The 19728-nt window shown below is 37.1% G+C and overlaps 1 protein-coding gene across 12 annotated transcripts in view; it reads right to left on the reverse strand.

The window, feature by feature from the left end:
* Positions 1–19728, reverse strand: part of THOC2 (THO complex subunit 2) — a 114455-nt gene that overhangs the window by 49548 nt on the left and 45179 nt on the right. For all 12 annotated transcript variants that reach the window (XR_007132760.1, XR_007132761.1, XR_007132762.1 and 9 more), the window contains exons 9-12: positions 10162–10254; positions 8239–8394; positions 7448–7620; positions 5758–5953 (exon numbers count right to left, since the gene is read on the reverse strand). Coding sequence is in view for 8 of the 12 variants with exons in the window: in XM_047763940.1 (XP_047619896.1) it covers positions 5758–5953; positions 7448–7620; positions 8239–8394; positions 10162–10254 (618 nt within the window). In the remaining 4 variants the exon portion in view is untranslated. The remainder of the gene's footprint in view (positions 1–5757; positions 5954–7447; positions 7621–8238; positions 8395–10161; positions 10255–19728) is intronic.

A 19728-nucleotide genomic window follows, 5' to 3' on the forward strand; every position in this document is an offset into this window, starting at 1 on the left:
AAACTATACTATAACTTCAAGGGGATGCACACACACAAACTCACACAAGATACTGTTCTACTGTATGGTATGGTACCTGCCCTTAACCCAATCCCCAGAAGAAGAGCAAGGAAGGTAAGTTAACAAAATCCTTTATGTAACATAGTCTAAGGTAAATTAAATAGCCTGAGGAAAAACCCCTGTGAATAGAAGCCCAGCATGACTCTGGCTGCCAGGGTCTGCTGCCTCTCAAAGAAATGTGTTCAGATGGATGAGGGTGTCAAAGCTCAAGGGAGATACTCACTTGGCTAGGCATACCTAGTAAAGAACAGGTCACACATCTCAGAAGAGAAAGCAGAGGTCCCCTAAATAGAGGCTATACTCAGCCTCACCAAGCTCATTCACTCTCCTACTTTAGATTACAAAAAAGATTGAAAAGAGAACACAATACTCAAACTGTAGCTTGAGGGGAGAAGGACTGGCCATAAATAAGGTGGGAAGGCTATGAGGATTCATTCACACTACACCAGAAAGAAAATGGAACACAGCAGTCTATATTAAGATGCAATGCTGTAGCTACTATGGAACAGAAATAGACCAATAAAAGCATATAAAAGACAATGAACTTAGTCTGGAAAAAGTAGAACACAAAGAACAAACACAAGATTCTCCACACATATCTGCATACTGTCATAGTAAAGAGTATTAAGAATGAAAATAAAACAAGAAATGCTTGGAGATGAGATACATAGAATGAGATGAAAACAGAGACTGAAGAGATAAAATAAAACACCACTGACACAGATAACAATTTAAAAAAGCAAGGAATTTTAAGAACTGCAAAATTTAGAAAACCAATCATTTCTTCAATTTCAGACATACTATATTTGCATAGACAGTGTGGCATGGTGACTTTGAACTTGGCCTCTGAAGTTGTGAGGTGACCTGGAAGACCTGGGACAAGTCAGGTCACCCAGTGACCTGGGACAAGTTACTTAACTTATAGCACTAAGAGCTTGGTAAAGATTAAATGAGCTGATGCATGTAAAGTACTACTCAGAATAGGACCTGACACAGAGTAAGAGCTCAATTTTAGTCATCACTATCATAAACAACTTAATCCACTAACATCAGCTGGATGCAAAAAAAGAAAAAGCAGCAAGGAATTCATCTTTAAGTGTATGGGTGCTATCAAAAACATTTAAGTATGTCAGGTAAACATGTTAAAGCTGTGCTCTGTAATTAAAGAAATTTTTCAAGATAGCAAAATGTGCCCATTCATACAGAAATATTCTGCAGAGCCACCTCCCTCTTTTAAGCCTGAAATAAAGATGAAAATGGTTAGGAGTTCCAGCTGTGACACACCAGGATCGGCAGCATCTTGGAAGTGCTGGAAGGCAGGTTCAATCCCTGACCCAGCACAGTGGGTTAAGGATCCGGCAGCTGTAGCTCATATATGATCCCTGGCCCAAGAACTCCATATGCCTTGGGCGGCCCCCCAAAAAAAAAAAAATCAAAATTGGTTAATGTACTAGAACAACAATTCTCAAAGTTTGGCCTTTGGATCAGCAGCACCTGGAAACTTGTTAGAAATACAAATTCTCAGGTCCCACCCCAGACCTAATGGATCAGAAACTGAAGATGGAGCCAAACAATCTGTTTTAAGAAGTCTCCTAGGTGATTCTGATTGCATGTGAAGTTTTAGAATCATTGACAGTCCTATACTACATACCTCAAATCTAATACATACACACACACACACACACACACACACACACACACACAGAGAGATAAATGATTACAAATAACTACAGACTAGAAGATTATGCTATTAAGTGATATCTGGTATAAGTATATAAGCTTTATTTATTTATTTGTTTGTTTACTTATTTTAGGGCCGCACCTGCAGCATATGGAAGTTCCCGGAGCTAGGGGTTGAATCAGGGCTGCAGCTGCCAACCTACACCACAGCCACAGCAACGCTAGGTCTGAGCATGTCTGCGACCTGCAGCTCATGGCAATGCTGGATCCTTAACCCACTGATCGAGGCCAGGGATCGAACCCACATCCTCATGGATATTAGTCAGGTTCGTTTCCACTGAGCCACAACAGGAATTCCTATAAGCTCTTTTTAAAATACACATAATTTATATATACAAGCAACCTCAAGCTTAAAAATAAGAGATTTGTTAAAGATTTGTTCATTGTAAAACTGTTATTTAGAACTCAGGTCACACTCCTTCCCTCTTTAGAAGCAATGTTATAAATCCTGATTAAATTCCTAGCTATGCAACAAAAGCCTTTTAAACCTATAAACACATAACCAACTATATGTTATGTTGAAATATTTTAGGGTAAGAAAATTCTTAGTCAGATCACTGGAAAGACTGACTTTTCCTATCACCACCTTAGAAATGAGAGAAGACAGATTTCTTCCCACACTGGGAACAAAATAAACATTTTTTGCTTCCCTTCTGCCCTTCTACCTCTGAAAAAATATAGACTGGAGTTAGGAGCAGGCACTAGGCACAACTGTGATAGAAGAGAGAGAAAGGAGGGAGATGGTGGAGTGGAAGAGTGACAGCATTAACACCTGTGTATCTTGATAACAATACTACATCCATATATACTTATACAGATGTCTATATATGGGACTTCCACAAGTTGAATGTTTGGTCTCCTGCTTACAAGTTTATGATACTTGTAGCCAAAGAAAGAATTTCAGAATAAGAGATTTGAATATTAAAATTTCTGATGAAAAAGAGTAACATTAGTGGGTGAAAGTAAGATGAGAAAGAGGCTGTTTAAATTGTCTCAAAGCATCTCCCCAAAGGATACACATTAACAACAAAGGGAAAAAAAGAATAACTGTACACTGGAGAAAGCCTGCAGCCATCACCTTAATCCAGTGATCACGATCACCAGTAATGGGACAAGCTGACTTCATTTGCTTTCCAAAATGATGTACTGGGAAAGACCCAATAACCTTTTGTTCTTTGAATAGGCACTAGTTAACATGACTCATTCCTTTCAGATTACAACAATCAAGATAATCAAACACTGCTATACTTCCTTTTTATGAATATATGCTATACAATAAATGTTATGTATAGTAATGAACTACTTAGCAGATTTCTTTAGCGTATCATTATACAATATAAATTTGTGAGTATTAAAAAATATCTACCAGCAAAGTATTAAAGCCAAATCAAATATTTCAGGTGTCAAGGGATTAATATACAACAGTTGTTAAATTTTTTATGCAGTTACTGTCAAAAACTAAAATTGGATGCAATCACCAAACACTGGAGAAAACTGCGTTTGTGCTTGTAACAATTTCTAGGTTCTTTTGGTTACCTTCAACTGAAAAGAAATTATGTATTCTTTTCAGCTTTAAGACCTTGGTTAGGCAAAGATCTCTTAGAATACAAAGAGCAAACTATACAAGTACTGTTGTATTGGAATTAATCAAAATTCAAAATTTTTGCTTTTCAAAAGACAGTAAACAAAATGACAAGGCAAATCAGACTGAAAATAAAAGACAAATAACTGAATTAAAAATGGGCAAGAGATTTGAATAGACATTCTTGATTAAGATGATTACAAATGGCAAACAAGGGCATGAAAAGATGCTCAACATCACTGATCATCAGGAAAATGCAAATTAAAACCACAAAAGATAGCACTACACACCCTTTAGAATGACTAAAATTTAAAAGACTGACAACACCAAGTGTTGATGAGGATGTGGAGCAATTGGAAGTCATGTACATTGCTCTCAGGAATGCAAGATGGTACACACATGTTGGAAAAGTTTGACAAAAAGTTAAACATACACTTACCCATATGGCCCAGCAATCCCATTCCTGGGGAAACAAAAACATATGCCCCCCCCAAAAAAAGACTTGTACAAGAATATCCATAGCAGCTTTATTTATAATAGCCCCCAACTAGAAACAACCCAAATGCCTATCAACTGGCAAATGGATAAACACTGTTTTGTCTATACAATGAAATATTACACATCAATAAAGGAACTGCTGACACTTGCAACAACTGAATCTCAAAAGCATTAAGTGGAAGAAACCAGACAGAAAAGAGTATATTCCATACAACTCCATGTATGTGAAGTTCTGAAAAAAGCAAAACAACAGGGACAGAAATCCTACCAGTGGTTGTCAGGAACCAGCAATGAAGGGAGGGAACTGATGGCAAAGGGGCAAGAGGGAACTTGCTGGGATGATGAAAATATTCCATATCATGATTGTGATGGTAGACACACACTGTATACATTTGTCAAAACTCATCAAATTGTACACTTAAAATGGGTGAGGTTTACTGTATGTAAATTTCAACTCAAAGCCAATTTTAAAAAATAATAACAAGCCAAGACATGGAAGCAACCCAAGTAGACATCAATAGATGGGTAAAGATGACGTGGTGTATTCACACACACAGAAATATTACTCTGCATAAAAATAATAATGCCATTTGCAGCAACATAGAGTTTATCACATTAAGTCAGACAGAAAAAGACAAATATTATATGATATCACTTATATGTGGACTCTTCAAAAAGTACAAATGAACTTATTTAAAAAACAAAACAGGAGTTCCCGTCGTGGCGCAGTGGTTAACGAATCCGACTAGGAACCATGAGGTTGCAGGTTCGGTCCCTGCCCTTGCTCAGTGGGTTAATGATCCGGCGTTGCCGTGAGCTGTGGTGTAGGTTGCAGACGCGGCTCGGATCCCACGTTGCTGTGGCTCTGGCGGAGGCCGGTGGCTACAGCTCCGATTGGACCCCTAGCCTAGGAACCTCCATATGCCACGGGAGCAGCCCAAGAAATAGCAACAACAACAACAACAATAACAAAAAAAAAAAAGACAAAAAAAAATAAAAATAAAAAAACAGACTCACAGACATAGAAAACAAACTATGGTTACCAAAGGGGAAGGGTGGACGGACAAATTGGGATGATAGGATTAACAGATGCACACTACCATGTATAAAATATATAAACAACAAGGATTTACTACATAACACAAGGGATTATATTCAATATGTTGTAATAAACTGTAATGGAAAAGAATCAAAAATCAAATATAAATATATACATATAACTGAATCGTTTTGCTATATACCTGAAAGTAACAATATTATAAATCAACTATACTTCAATAAAAAATAACAATATTAACATAAACAATTACCCTGGGGTAGTGATAGAAAGGGCATATAAGGAAAACTCTGGGGTGCTAGTACTGTTCCATTTCTTCACCTGAGTGGTGGACACATGAGTGTTTAGTTTGGAAAAAGTCACTGAGCTGTATAATTATGGTTTGTGTACTTTCTGTATTGTTTTCATTAAATAAAAAGTTTACCAAAAAAAAAAATTAAAGAATGGATCCTCAACAGTCTGAGGTTGAAGGAACTTCATACATATAATGACAGTGATTCAACACTACAGGCAAGAAAATAACTGAGCAGAAGAAAAGCAAGATGAGAAAATGTTGAATTAACCACTGGTTATAAGGGGATTCAAAAAATAATCACTTATCCAAAGCATATTTTCATATCTGGAGGACTGGACTAATAATCTGGCTGGACTTATGTTTTTATACATAAATGGTTGACACAACTGACTTTCCCCAAACCTTACTCAACATATCTTTTCTTAAATTAAGTTTATTTCTAGAGATACACATAACAAAAATATACTCAGAATATTTTCATTCCATAACTTAGTTTTCTGCTTGGAAGAAAAAAATCTTACTAACCTCCTTCATAAATGACTTGCCTATGCGCACCACTTTTGCAAATAAAATGGGATCATGAGAAAGGTGGGGACCAAGGTAGCAGAACATATTGAAGACGTCTCTCCTCAAATCTTCAAAGCTCTCTGCTTGTTTTGGTGCTCTCTTATTTTGCAAAGCATTAACAGGTGAGCCTTTAGCACCTTTAGGAACGCCAACTCTACAAAAAAAAAAAAAAAGGGAAAGTTTATATGTATACTATACAATACCCCATTTTAAGTTAATAGTCATATGAATTAGTAAGTAAAACTTTTCTTGCTTATATTTGCTTTCTAGATTTCAATTATGCCTAACCAGTATACCAGATAATTTAACTGGTTAAGTTCCTGTTGTGGTGCAGTGGTTAGTGAACCCGACTAGGAACCATGAGGTTGCGGGTTTGATCCCTGACCTTGCTCAGTAGGTTAAGGATCTGGAGTTGCCATGAGCTGTAGTGTAGGTCACAGACACGGCTCGGATCCTGTGTTGCTATGGCTCTGGCATAGGCCAATGGCTACAGCACTGATTTGACCCCTAGCCTGGGAACCTCTGTATGCTGTGGGAAGCGGCCCTAGAAAAGGAAAAAAAAAAAAGACAAAAAAAAATAATTTAACTGGTTAAAAAAAAAATCAGAGGTTTGGAAACTGTTTCAAAACCACTAAGAAAAGGAAATCAGAGAAATGCAGATCCCAAGGAACATTTAACATATATCATATGAATTTCTTCTTAGGTAAATTTGGCCAGTATCAGTAATTTGGATATGGGAATGTGGAACAAAGGATGGACCTAAGAGACACTGAAAGATGAAACAGAAAAATGTAGATATAACAACACTGATTCAAATCAATAAACACTTCTCAATCTGGGTTCCACTACCTAGACTGAGGATGAGGTAGGTAGTAGCAGGGAAGGTGAGCAGCATTAACGAAAGAGGGTGTTACACTAAAAAGGACAGCATGTCCAGAGTTCTCACCTGCTGAGCAAATGTCCCGCTGTGGAGTCACAGGGGTCACTCTTTGAGAAGAAGCCTTCATGGTCCACAGCCCAGGTGGCACTGAAGGCAGCAGCCAGCAGATATGTACAAGTCACAAGGATGGGGCTTTTTGAGGCAGGCTCTGATCTGTGGGGCTGAAGCCAGAGCTCATGCCAATACTGCTCCTAAGTATTCTGCAAGTAGGCTGAAGGCTATAGGACTGACTGGTCCACACAGTAACTAGGGATGATGAGAGAGGCTGTACTAGCAATTCTCCCAACAGCAGCCTATATGCCAGGAGATATAAGGCAAGCAGAGAGGCAAAGGCCTCACTCAGAGCCACTCAACCTGGGATAGAGGAAAATTATATCAAATAAAACTCTTAGGATTTCTCTGCTCCCCAAGAGATGAAGAAAAGTCAAAAATAAAAGAATGAAGTCTTCACTCTCAATAGAGCAAACTCAACCTAGAAGTCTAACCTATAGTTTTTAGACTACACATTCTGCAACACTTAGTCTAGATGATATAAGACAAATCACTGATTAATAACTGCCACACTGATATGCTCTGTGAATAGTTCTTATCTTGTGATAAAACATACTAAAATATATGCTTAGTTTGAGAAGACAAGATAAATATGCAGATATTTTTTGTAGTCCTAAACTATTTCTACCTCCATTAGTAAAGCATATAGTAACATACCGTCGGTAGAGAGGCTCAATAGTTATATGAATAAGCTTGCAAATAGCAAGGGCTATTAGCTTATGTGAAGCTGCATAGTATGGAGGCATCTGATCCATAATGTTCTGTGCATGCTGCCAATCACCAATCTTTAACAAGGCTTCCAACAATCCAAGCTTTTGGTTGTCAGGTGGCTAAAACAGAACAATTACAGCAAAAGTACTCAGAATACAGACACCAACAATTCTTTAATTTTTTTTCATTTAAAAAAATAAGCTAAATAATATAACAATGTATGTCAACAGCTGCCATTCATAGGAAATGCAATAGTATTTTCCTGAAAATATAATCAAGGTTTTTAACTATTGGAAAAAAAATAAAACAATATAAAAACAGGATCTTTTTCATTTAGCAGACACAACATGACAGTTTACAGACTTGGAATTAAATTAGGTTCTACTTAAGAGTTTTACTGTGCCACAGGGACCTAGAATTCATTCATCTTTGACAATCCCTTTAGGACTTGAGAGACATTAACATGAAGAGCACAAATATAGTCAATATATTTGTGATTTTATTTAGAACACATTTTGAAATTTATGTAAGAAAAAAACATGACAGCCTCTTTTGGGAAGGCATCAATCAGATCAAAAAGAAAACTACCTTTGCAAATCAGTATTCAAAAAACCAGGTTTCACCAAAATCAAAATTAAGAAATTATTCTTCCATAAGCTGACTGACCATCACAAGTTAAATTTCGTTAATTCTAAATCCAGAAGACAACATTAATTTTATCAGAATAAACTATATACCTTTTCCACTTTCTCCTCTTCTTTTTCCTTTTCTTTCTCTCGCTCATCAATTTTATCAGAAGACAATACAACCATCGTAAGTTTTCTAACAATTTGCTTAGCTTCTACAATTTCTCGTTTGTGTTCATCCATAATGCAACTATCAGCTGGAAGAAGCTAAAAATGGTTCATTAAAATTTCATAAAACAGCTAATATTAACTACTTGCACATAAAAAAAGCAAACACTATCTACTTTCAATTGATAAAACTGTAAGAAAGAAGCCTGGCCTATTCATGACCGTAATTTCCCTTTTAAATAGGTCTCTCTCTCCATCATTTTCTTATAACCTGACAGAGATAATTCAGATATTTTTGCTTACTTTTACTGTTAAACTAAAAAATATCAGTAATAAATCTATCATCATTTTTGTGTTTTCAACTTGTCCTGTCAATCTACATTTGCCTAAAAACTCATACCTATGTTTTCAAATTCTTTATCTGACCAATTTTTCACATGCCTTCTCTACTCTAGATCTTGAATGGGTCTCTACACCCAACAAGAAAAATCCAAACTCCTTACCATGGCACTTAACTGCCTTTCACAGTTTAGCCCCAACTGACTTTTCCATCCTCCTTTCCTCTACATTACACCCTAGGCTCCAACCACTCTGAGCTTCCTGGTATTCCCATAAGGTAATTATTATCCTTTTCAATCTCCTGTCTTTATATTCAGTTAACTCTACCTACAGAGTTTCCCACCTTTTAAACCTGGCCAGCTCATCTATGAAGTTCCCAGTTCAACAGTATCTTGGTGGAGTTCCTGTTGTGGCTCAGCATTAACAAACTGGACTAGTATCCATGAGGACCCAGGTTCAATCCCTGGCCTCACTCAGTGAGTTAAGGATCCACCATTCCTATGAGCTGTGGTACAGGTTGCAGACACAGCTTGGATGTGGTGTTGCTGTGGCTGTGGCTCCAATTAGACCCCTAGCCTGGGAACACCCATATGCCACACCTGTGGCCCTAAAAAGACCAAAAAAAAAAAATTAGTATTTTGGAAAGGTCTTCCAGAATACCCCCCAAGACAGACAGTCCTATCCATTCTGAACCCTCACAGCACTTTATAAATACTTCCAATTAAGTACTTATTACATAACATAAAATGTTTTCTCCCTTGCTAGACTATGACTGCTTCCAAGGTAGTGACCAAATTTCATTCAACTCTGTAACCGCAACATGTAATGATAGACAAGGAAGTTAGAAAGTGATTTCAGAGGCAGTGAGGATGATGTCAGCTTTGGACAGGTTTAAGCTCATAGATATCCTAATGCACAAACTAATAAAACAGGAATTTCTATGCTACAAACCTAGTATTTTCAAAGTGACAGGCTAAACAGTTGCTAAACTAGAGGTCATCAATCACAATGACACATACCCCCCTCTAGATCCTAGATCCAGCAATAAAAGCACAATACTAGTCATTTATTATCCAGTAAAAACACCAGAGAAGTCATTGTTTTAAAGTTCCCCACTCATCCTGAATGAGGATGAATTTAAAAATTAACATTTGGAGGAAAAGAACGAACTATCTAGGTAATCCCATATTTCCCATAGATTGTGTACAATACACAAGTCTAAGTAAAGCCAAACTGATTAGAACTTGGCCTCTCTTTCCATGAGATATGCCTTGATGACAGTTAAGAACTTTAACTTCATAGCCAATCTTGAATTCTGTAACAGTGACAAAAGGTATTTCATTTCCATAGTTCCAATGAACTAAATTCATTCACTTTATAAACTAAACAAAACAATAATGCACTAGGGCTTCAAAAATTAAGACTTGAGAGCCTAGAACAAATCGTGGAGTGCTATATGGCTGTCTACTCCTCTTCCCCACCCCTGGGATGGACAAGCAAATATTCTTAGCAGCCCACTTAACTTACATGTACATAAAGATCATCTAAATCAATAAGATTAAATTGTAGAAGTACTGCTGCAACTCTGTATAAAGATGAAGGAGTCTCTCCATTTGGTTCCTTGAAAAACAAAAGAAAAGTCTTTATTTAGTGCATAAAGTACAACTAAAATCATATCCTTTATCTACCAATAATCAAGAACGATTGGATCGAGTAACTCTATGTGAACAATAAGCTTCACTGCTCTTCCTGATCATGAAGAACAGGCCAAAGATAATTATGTGAACATCCTTTTTCACATTGGAACATCTTCCAAAGAACACAGGGAAAGCAGTTTCAAAAATGGTCACATTTTACAATACATGCAAATATTTGAATAAAATCTGAAACTTGAAAAGAATGAGATTTTATACTGCATAATATTTAGTTTGGGTTTCTGTTTATATATGTTTTCTTAACTTGCTTTTTCAAGTACTTCTCAGTGGAGATGCAGACAGACAAGACTGACAAATCTGGAAGTGCAGAACCACCTGTGCCTGCTTTATACTTTTCTCCCTATTATTTTTTGGGGTTTTGTGCTAAGCATATCTGCTTGTCAGTTGATTTCCCCCCAAAATAGGTATCTATACTTATTACACATGGATAAATCAACATTTTAAAACAAAGAATAGCCAATTCTAGCCCAGGCCTACAAACCCAACAGAGAAACGGAAGATCTCTGAATGCTATTAATAAGACTTTTCCTTAAATTTTAAAATGCATGGCGTCAGAAGAATAGAAGAATTAAGGGAGGACAACTGTCAATTGCTAAATGGTAAAATGCAAATAAAAAGCAAACAATGGCAATACATTATGTTCTGTTTCTATTCAACACTGAAAATAAGATCTTTGTAAGTAAGGCTCCCTCCACAATTATGGTAGGTGTTATGCCCATAACATATGAAGCTAATGAAACTAAAAGATATCATATTAAAAAAGGGATTGTTTCACTATAATTTTTAAGACAGGTAACTCTCCAACTTAACAAGAGTCTGATTTTAAATGTTTTTAAATGGTTATTTATATCAAAACATTTCCTCATAAAAACAAATGGTGGTTAGGGTTTAAGTGCAAACCCACAAAAGCTCACTACCTGACTTGAATCCACCAGGAATACTCTCATCATTCCCATTATCTCTATTTAAGTGAGTCCCACAAGAAGCCCCCAACTCTCAGAACAAATGTCACCTCCCATACTCTGATCTTCACACTGCTCTGCATAATCCCTGTTTTGTCCTATCTGACCTTTCCACATTCTTGAAAAACTTCCATGGAATCCTCTGGAATTTATGATCCATCCTCAGCAAAACCCTAAACCTCTCTTCTAAATGTTCCTTTCACCTTCATGCTTGAACAGAGCCTAGCACTCACTAGGGACACCACTCCCACTATAACCCAGTCAAGTGGTGGCTATTTTCCCCAGACCACTAGTTGTTTTCAGACTATTCTTTCCACTGTGGTCAAAGAACATCCTTTGTATGATTTCAACATTATGAATGTATTATGACTTGTTTTGTCCTCTAATATTAGGTCTATCTTGGAGAATGTTCCATGTACACTTTTTAGAAGAGTATATAACCTATCATTGTTGGATAGAATGTTCCATATATACCTGTTAAGTCTAATTGGTTTACAGTGTTGTTCAAGTCCTCTATTTCCTCACTGATCTTTTGTCTAGTTGTTCTATCCATTAATGAGAGCAGGGTATGGAAATATCCAACAGTTATTGTAGAACTATTTCTCCCTTCGATTCTGTTAATGCTGCTTCATGTATTGTGAGGCTCCATTTGGTATATGTTTATAACTGTTGTATGTTCTTGATAGGTCAATCATTTAATATAAATATATAATATCTTCTGTTACCTGTTATTAAAAATTTTTGTCTTATATTCCATATAGCCACCCCAGCTCTCTTCTGGATACTATTTGCATGGGGTCTCTATTTCCATACTTTTGCTTTCAACATATTTGTATCTTTGGATCTTTAAGTTTCTTACAGATTAATATACAGTTGGATCATGCTTTTTTTATGCATTCTGCCAAACTCTTTTAACTACAAAGTTTAACCCATTTACATTTAAATTACTGATAAGGAAGGACTTGTGCCATTTTGTTATTTATTTTCTAAATGTCTTATTTTTTGTTTTCCTATTTCCTCCATTACTGCCTTTGATGTTTGATTTTTTTTTTTTTTTTGGTAGGGTACCATTTTGATTCCCTTCTCCTTTCCTTTTCTATTTATGTTTTAGGTATTTTCTTAGTGGTTACCTTGAGTGTTACAATTAACGTTTTAAACATATACTAACCTACTCTAAATTAATACCAACTTAGCTTCAATATTATACACCTGCACCTATAAATATTAAACTCTGCACCTATAAACCTCTACCCTTCCACTTTTATATTGTTACACATTGTATGCCAATTAGATTTATAATTATTTTATTCCTGTCTTTTATTTTTAAATTAAAGTTGATTTACAATGTTTCTTCAATTCCTATTGTACAGCAAAGTGACCCAATCACACACAGTTCCCTGTGCTGTCTTTTAAATCTTATCGGAAAAAAGGGGGAGCTACAAGCCAAAACATAGAGTGATACTGGCTTTTATATTTACTCATGTATCTACCTTTATGCACAGTGTTTTTTATTTCTTCAGTTGGCTTCGTTACTGTCTAGTGTCCTTTCGTCTCAGCCCAAAGGACTACTTTTAGCATTTCCTATAGGGCAAGTCTACTAGCCACAAACTCCCTCAGCCCTTGTTTATCTTGGAATGTCATAATCTCTCATCTTTGAGGGATATATTTCCTGGATATAGAATTCTCGATCAACAGTTTCATTTAATCAGCACTTTATATATGCCATCCCACTGCCTTCTGAAGAGAAATCAGCTGTCAATCATATTGAGGATCTCTTGTATGCAATAGGTCACACATCTGTTTTGCTGTTTTCAAGATTCTCTTGCCTTTTCACAATGTGACTATAACGTGTCTCAGTCGATCTAAGTTTATCCTGCTTGATGTTCAAGTAGTTTCTTAGATGTGTAGATTCATATCTTTCATCAAATTTGGGACATTCTTGACCATTATTTTTTCAAATATGCTTTCTACCCTTTTCTCTCTCCTCTGCCTCTGGGGTTCGACAATGTACATATTGGTACACCTGATGGTTTCCTGTGGTCCTTTAGGCTCTGTTCTTTTCTGTTTCTGCTCCTCAAACTGAATATCCTCAATTGACTTATCAAGTTGTCTAATTGTTTATTCAGCCCTCTCAGATGTGCTGAGGTACCCATCCAATGAATTTTTCATTTCAATTATGATACTTTTTGACTCCAGATTCTGTTTGGTTCCCTTTCTTATAATTTCTACTTTTTAACTCATATTCTCTGTCTAGTGAGACAGTGTTTTCCTGGTTTTCTTTAGTTCTTTTCCCATGGCTTCCTACATATCATAAGTATATTCGAGACTGTTGGTTTAAATTATTTATCTGAGGGTTCTGTTAGGAGAATGCAGGAGATTCGGCAACCACTTTCTGGACATATCCTCTCCCCTCTTCACCCACTCCTACTGAAAGATGCTCATCCAAATAAATATTTAATCTTTAGGGATGGTCCTTATTCAGATTTGAGTATTTCAGTGTCTCAACATGCTGATTTGGTGGTTGGAGCAGCCACTTTTCTGAAGGTCTCTTAGACCAGACTCTACTCTGACTTCACAAAGTAGCCTCTCAGACTAAAAGGCCTATCCCACCTCTGGTACCTCAATTTATCACCCTATTTACAGTTTTTCTAACTACAGAATAGTGGTAATATTTGGGATATATTTTTCCAAAAACTATTTTTAAATTGAATGCAGCTTCTAAAACTTGTAATCTAGTGAAGACTGATACTATAATAAGCTTTGTATTTTCACAGAGTTTGGGAGATGTGTGTGTGTCAGTTATTTTAAGATCTAGACCATATCTAACTATCATCTATCTGTCTATTGGCAGAGGTGCATACCCCCCAAACAATACATGGATTTATTTATTTAAAAATAAATTTTTTATCTGGTAATTCCATTCCCTGGGCTTCCTCAAGGATAGTTTCTATTAATTTCTTTTTTTTTTTTTTTTTGCTTTTTAGGGCCATACCTGAGGCATACGGAAGTTCTGAGGCTAGGGGTCAGGTCAGACCTACAGCTGCCGGCCTACGCCACAGCCACAGCAACGTGGGATCTGAGCCACGTCTGTGGCCTACACCACAGCTCATCATAATACCAGACCCTTAACCAACTGAGCAAGGCCAGGGATCAAACCCGCATCCTCATGGATCCCAGTTGGGTTCATTAACTGCTGAGCCACAAAGGGAACTCCTCCTTTTTCTTATGAATGAGCCTTACTTTGTTTCTTTGCATAACACATTATTTCTTATAGAAAACTGAACATTGTGTATATTGTCTGGCAATTAGACAATATTGAAAGTCAGATTCTGCCCCCCTCTGAGATTTGTTGATGCTGCTTGTTGTGGTTTTACTGTTGTACGCTTTTTTAGTGACTTCTCTAAACTCATTTTTCTGGGGGGCTGCACCCACAGCATGTGGAAGTTCCTAGGCCAGGGATCGAACTTGAGTCACCACAGCAACTCAAGCCACTGCAATGACAACACCAGATCCTTAACATTTTTTTGGTTGTTTTTTTTTTTTTTTTTAAAAAAAAAAAAAAAAACCTCATTTTTAAAGTTTATATTATTGTCGTGTATGGCCACTGAAATCTGTGTTCTTCTAGCTTAGTAGTCAGCTAGTGTTCTGAACTTCTTAAAGGCCTGAAGAGAAAATGGAAGAAGCAAAAAAAAAAAAATACTCTTCCTGTCTTTGTACATTGGCTCTATGTTAGGGCACTCCTCAACACTTGGCCAGGCCATTTAAAACTCTCTTAGTCTTCACTTTCTGCTTGTGCAGAGCCTGAAGGCCAGTCAGAGGAAAAAGCTTAGGGTCTTCTCAGACCTTTTCTAAGCATGAATCTAGTTCTGCACAATGTGCTTGGCTTTTTTTTTTTCTGATTCTGTGATACATGCAGGAACTTTTTTAAAGTCCCTATTCCCCTATGTATCTACTTATCCAACTTGTTCCTTCCTAGGCTTTCAGCTCTCTTTATTGCTTGCCCAACTGTCATCTCTTACCCCAGGCTGCTAAAGCCAACAGTTCTGACTTTAAATGCTTTTGGCAAAAGCCACCCCAGACCCAAGAATACTCCCACTCAGGCAAAACAAAGAGAGGCCCTTGGACCAGTCCTTCAGGGAGCAGCCAGACAGGCTGAATTCTTTGAGAACAATTCTTTATATCTTCTGGCATTAGCTATCTATACTAGGAATACAGGCTTCTATCTTCCCAGCCACCATCAATCAATCTGGGTATGAGGAATAGTACACAGGCAATTTAAAATTGTCACAGTATTCTCTTATCCCAAAGCAGTAGCCTCCTTCTTCACCAAGCCTTTCCTTGATTGTTTTAAGTTTTTTTTTTTTACTAAGTTCCAGAGTTCTGTAAAAGCTGACTGACAGTTTTTTTGCCAGGTCATTGGGTGCTTTTATGAAGGGATAAAGCTCTGGAGTTCTCTACTCTGCCATTTTCAGTTATGTCCTATTGTTGCCATGTATGGCCTCCTGGGTCACTGCCCTTCATGTAACAATGATCTTAGCTTCTGATTCACTGTCACTCTCTTCAACTTTATCCCTTTCTTAATTTTGAGAGATTTTCATATACATGTTAGTGATGCTTTCATCACACTGGTCTCTCAGTTCCTTGAACTTCTCTCTTCCAAAGATCTTCTCTACCCTATCCCAGCCATGTATCCCATATCCTAAACTTTAATATTACCAATAGCTACAACTCCTCCCAAAGTGCTAATTCACATATCCATCCCTAAGTGTCCTTAACGCTGCTGGTCAACCATACTATTTCTCTTGTCCATTCACTCTCTCACTCTCCTATACAACAATTTCCTACCTCCTCTCCTAAGCTCCAGTACCTCTTCTCTCATCCCCTCTCAGAAGATGACCTTGCTTTCTATTTCAGCAAGAAAACTGAAGCAATCAATAGGACTTCTACAAACTTTCACCATCAGATCTACCCACCTACCAATAACTGTACCCACATATGCTACTTTTTCACCTGTTAATACAGATGAACTCTCTATGCTCCTATTTAAAGTCCATGCATCACTTATGCTATGAACTGCTTTCTCTCTATCCTACCCAAGAACACTAAGCCAATGATTCTTTCCTCTTTCTCCTACATCACCAGTTTTCCTCCTTTCGAATCAATCATTCCCATCAGCATATACATGTATTCTTTCTCCCATCTTCAAAATGAAAGTCTCAAAGTTCACTTCCTCTACCAGCTACCTACCCATTTGTCTGGGCCTCTTTGTAGCAACTCCTTTATAGAGGTGTCTATCCTCATTGTCCCCAATTCCACTCCCTCCATTCTCTTTTAACACACTCAAATTCTACCAAAATGACTAGTTGAGACCTTGCTGATAAATACAATGACCATTTTTTAGTTCTCATCTTAAAATGATCAATCATAGACATTTATAGACTTGGTCACTGCTTCTTCCATTTAGCTTCCAAGATTCTATATTTTTTTTCTTTTCCTCTTCCTTTATATATATTCCTTCTATACCTCTTTTGCTGATTCCCTTTACTCTTCCAAGCTCTTTAAAACCCAAGTGCCTCAAGGCTCAGCCCTTGGTTCTCTTATGTCTTTATATCTAACTTGATTTCCTCTAGTATCACAACTTTAAATATCATCTATGTGCTTTTTATACCCACATCTCTATTTCTAGCCCAGTCCTTTCTCCTAAACACCAGACCCAGATCCATATATCCAGTTATTTACTCAACATCTCCATTTGATATATAAATCTCTAAAAGATATCTCAAACTTAACATGCCCCAAAATGAATTCCTGATTCCTACCCACAACACTCCAAACCCATTCCACCTGAAACTTATCCTATCTCAGTTGATGATAAAACCATCGGTTTAGACGCTCAGCACAAAAAAATTTTAGGATAGTCTTTAACTCAACTTTCTCACATTCCAAATCTACTCCATCAGCAAATACTATTGGCTCTACCTTCAAAATATATTCAGAATCTCATCAACTTCCACTACTATCATAACCATAGATTCTTTGAAAACCTAAGTCAAAACATGCATGCCCACACACTCTTTGTCTCTTCTCACACACACACATCACTCATGTCACCATTAAATGTGGCTATTAAAGAAGCTCCTTACTCTGATGGTTAGTAATGGGGAAAAAACTGAGCATTTGTTTGCCTTTCCAATAGGAACTGTACTTCAAGGTACCCAAAAAAACTCAAGTTGATAAGGGACAACTGATGGCTCATAAATGTTAAGGCATGCTATAATTAGTGAATCGACAATTTGGAATCCTGAAAGAAATAACTGACTCAAGAAAGGATCATCATGTATTCTAAACCACTTAATGTAAAGTTAATAAAAAAAAATGGATATTCACAAGGTACCAAAATATCAACCTGCAGATAACTTGCTATTGACAAGGCAAGAAATGCCATTGTGTAATGGAGGAATTACCAAAACATTAGAAGTTACACAGATATTAGATGTTATGCAATATGAAACATATAACCTATAAAGTATTTTTGCCGTTCAATATTTTACCTGAATATAGTCAAGCCTTTAGCCCTAACTCCAAGCAAACAAGAAAGACAGAGGACAAAGAATAAATTCAACCAACCAAAAAATAAAAAAAGGAATTAGATAAATCCAAAAGGTGAAGTCTTCTATGGGAAATGGTCTCTTCAACAAGTCAATGCTATTAAAGGAAGGGGTGGGGGACATTATTATAAATTAAAAGAGTCTGAAAAAGCCTAACAATCAAATAAACATGTAGTCTTTGGCTAGATCATCATTTAAACAAACCAGTTCAAAACATTTGGGAGATAATTTGGAAAATTTGAATATGGTCTGAGATATGATAGCAATCTAGTTAGATTTGAAATTAGTATCATGGTTGTATAGAGAAATGTCCTGGAGTTCCCGCTGTGGCACAGTGGGTTAAGAATCCAACAGCAATGGCTCTGGTCACTTTGGAGGCACTGGTTCCATCCCTGGCCCGGCATAGAGGATTAAAGGATCCAGCCCTGCCACAGCTGTGGTATAGGTCACAGCTGTGCCTTGGATTCAATCCCTGACTCAGGAACTTCCACATGCTGCATATGTGGCCATTAAAAAAAAAAAAGAGAGAAAAATGTCCTTTTAAAAATACAGGGTGTTCCTATTGTGGTGCAGTGGAAACAAATCTGACTAGTATCCATGAAGATGGGGGTTCAATTCAGTGGGTCAGGGATCCAGCATTGCCATGAGCTGTGGTGTAGGTCACAGTCACGGCATGGATCCCATGTTGCTGTGGCTGTGGCAGTGGCATAGGCCGGCAGCTGTAGCTCCGATTTGACCCTTTGCCTGGGAACTGCCATATGCCACAGGTGTGACCCTAAAAAGCAAAAAAATAAAAAAGAAAAAAACTAATGTATTTACTAGTAACCATTCATGGTATCTGTAATATAAATTAGTATTTCCAAAGAAAACAAAAAAGCATACTAACGTGTTAATAAACATACTTCTAGGTGATGGGGTTACAGGTATTCACACTACTCACTGTTTCCTATGTTTAAAAATGTTCATAAAAAAATGAAAAAGTACCAGAGAAACAAAATGAAAAAATTAAGTCAGATCACATCACTTTCCTACTCAAATTTTCCACTGGCTTCACCCAGCATGGAAGTCAAAAACCTTGCACTAGCTTTGTGTGATCCTGTCCTTCATCTCTGACCTCATCCCCTATTACTCTCCCACTCAATCACTCTGATCCAGCCACAGTGGTCATCATGCTATTCTTCCACAGGCATACTCATACCTTAAGACCTTTGGATTGGCTGTTCTCTTTGCCTGGAGGCTCTTCCAGATTATCTGCAGTTTACATTCTCACATCCTTTGTTTCTTTGCTTAAATAATCTCATCTTTTCAATGAGGTCTATTCTCACTACTCTATTTAAAACTGCCACTTAACCACACTAGCATTCTCGATCTTCTTTATCCCACTTGCTCATGCTCTGTTTCTCTCCTTTGCCCCTTCTTGTTGATTACCTTCTAATGTACCATATAATTTATGTAGAATGTAATCAAGCATCACGAAGGCAAGAATTTCTATTTGTTTACAGATATAGCCCCACCACCTAGAACATTACCTGACATATAAGAGGTGCTCAGTTTATATTCCTTAAATGAATAAATTTGGTTTTTAATAGTGCCTAACCATGGTACCACTATTACTGTTTTTTTTGAATCCAGAAATCAAGAGGCTATGATATGGGTGAGAGTCATCATCTCCTGCCTCTTTCCTGTGGCAAGACAACTCCAGCCAAGTTTGTCTTTAGGTACCCTCACACTTTCTAGTACTCCTTTCTTCCTGCCCTTTGTGCTGACCTTCATGCTATCCCTAAAGCATCTACTGTAGAAATCCTTGTT

The sequence above is a fragment of the Phacochoerus africanus genome, chromosome X (genome assembly GCF_016906955.1).
Source record: "Phacochoerus africanus isolate WHEZ1 chromosome X, ROS_Pafr_v1, whole genome shotgun sequence".
NCBI classification, from domain to species: Eukaryota; Metazoa; Chordata; class Mammalia; order Artiodactyla; family Suidae; genus Phacochoerus; species Phacochoerus africanus.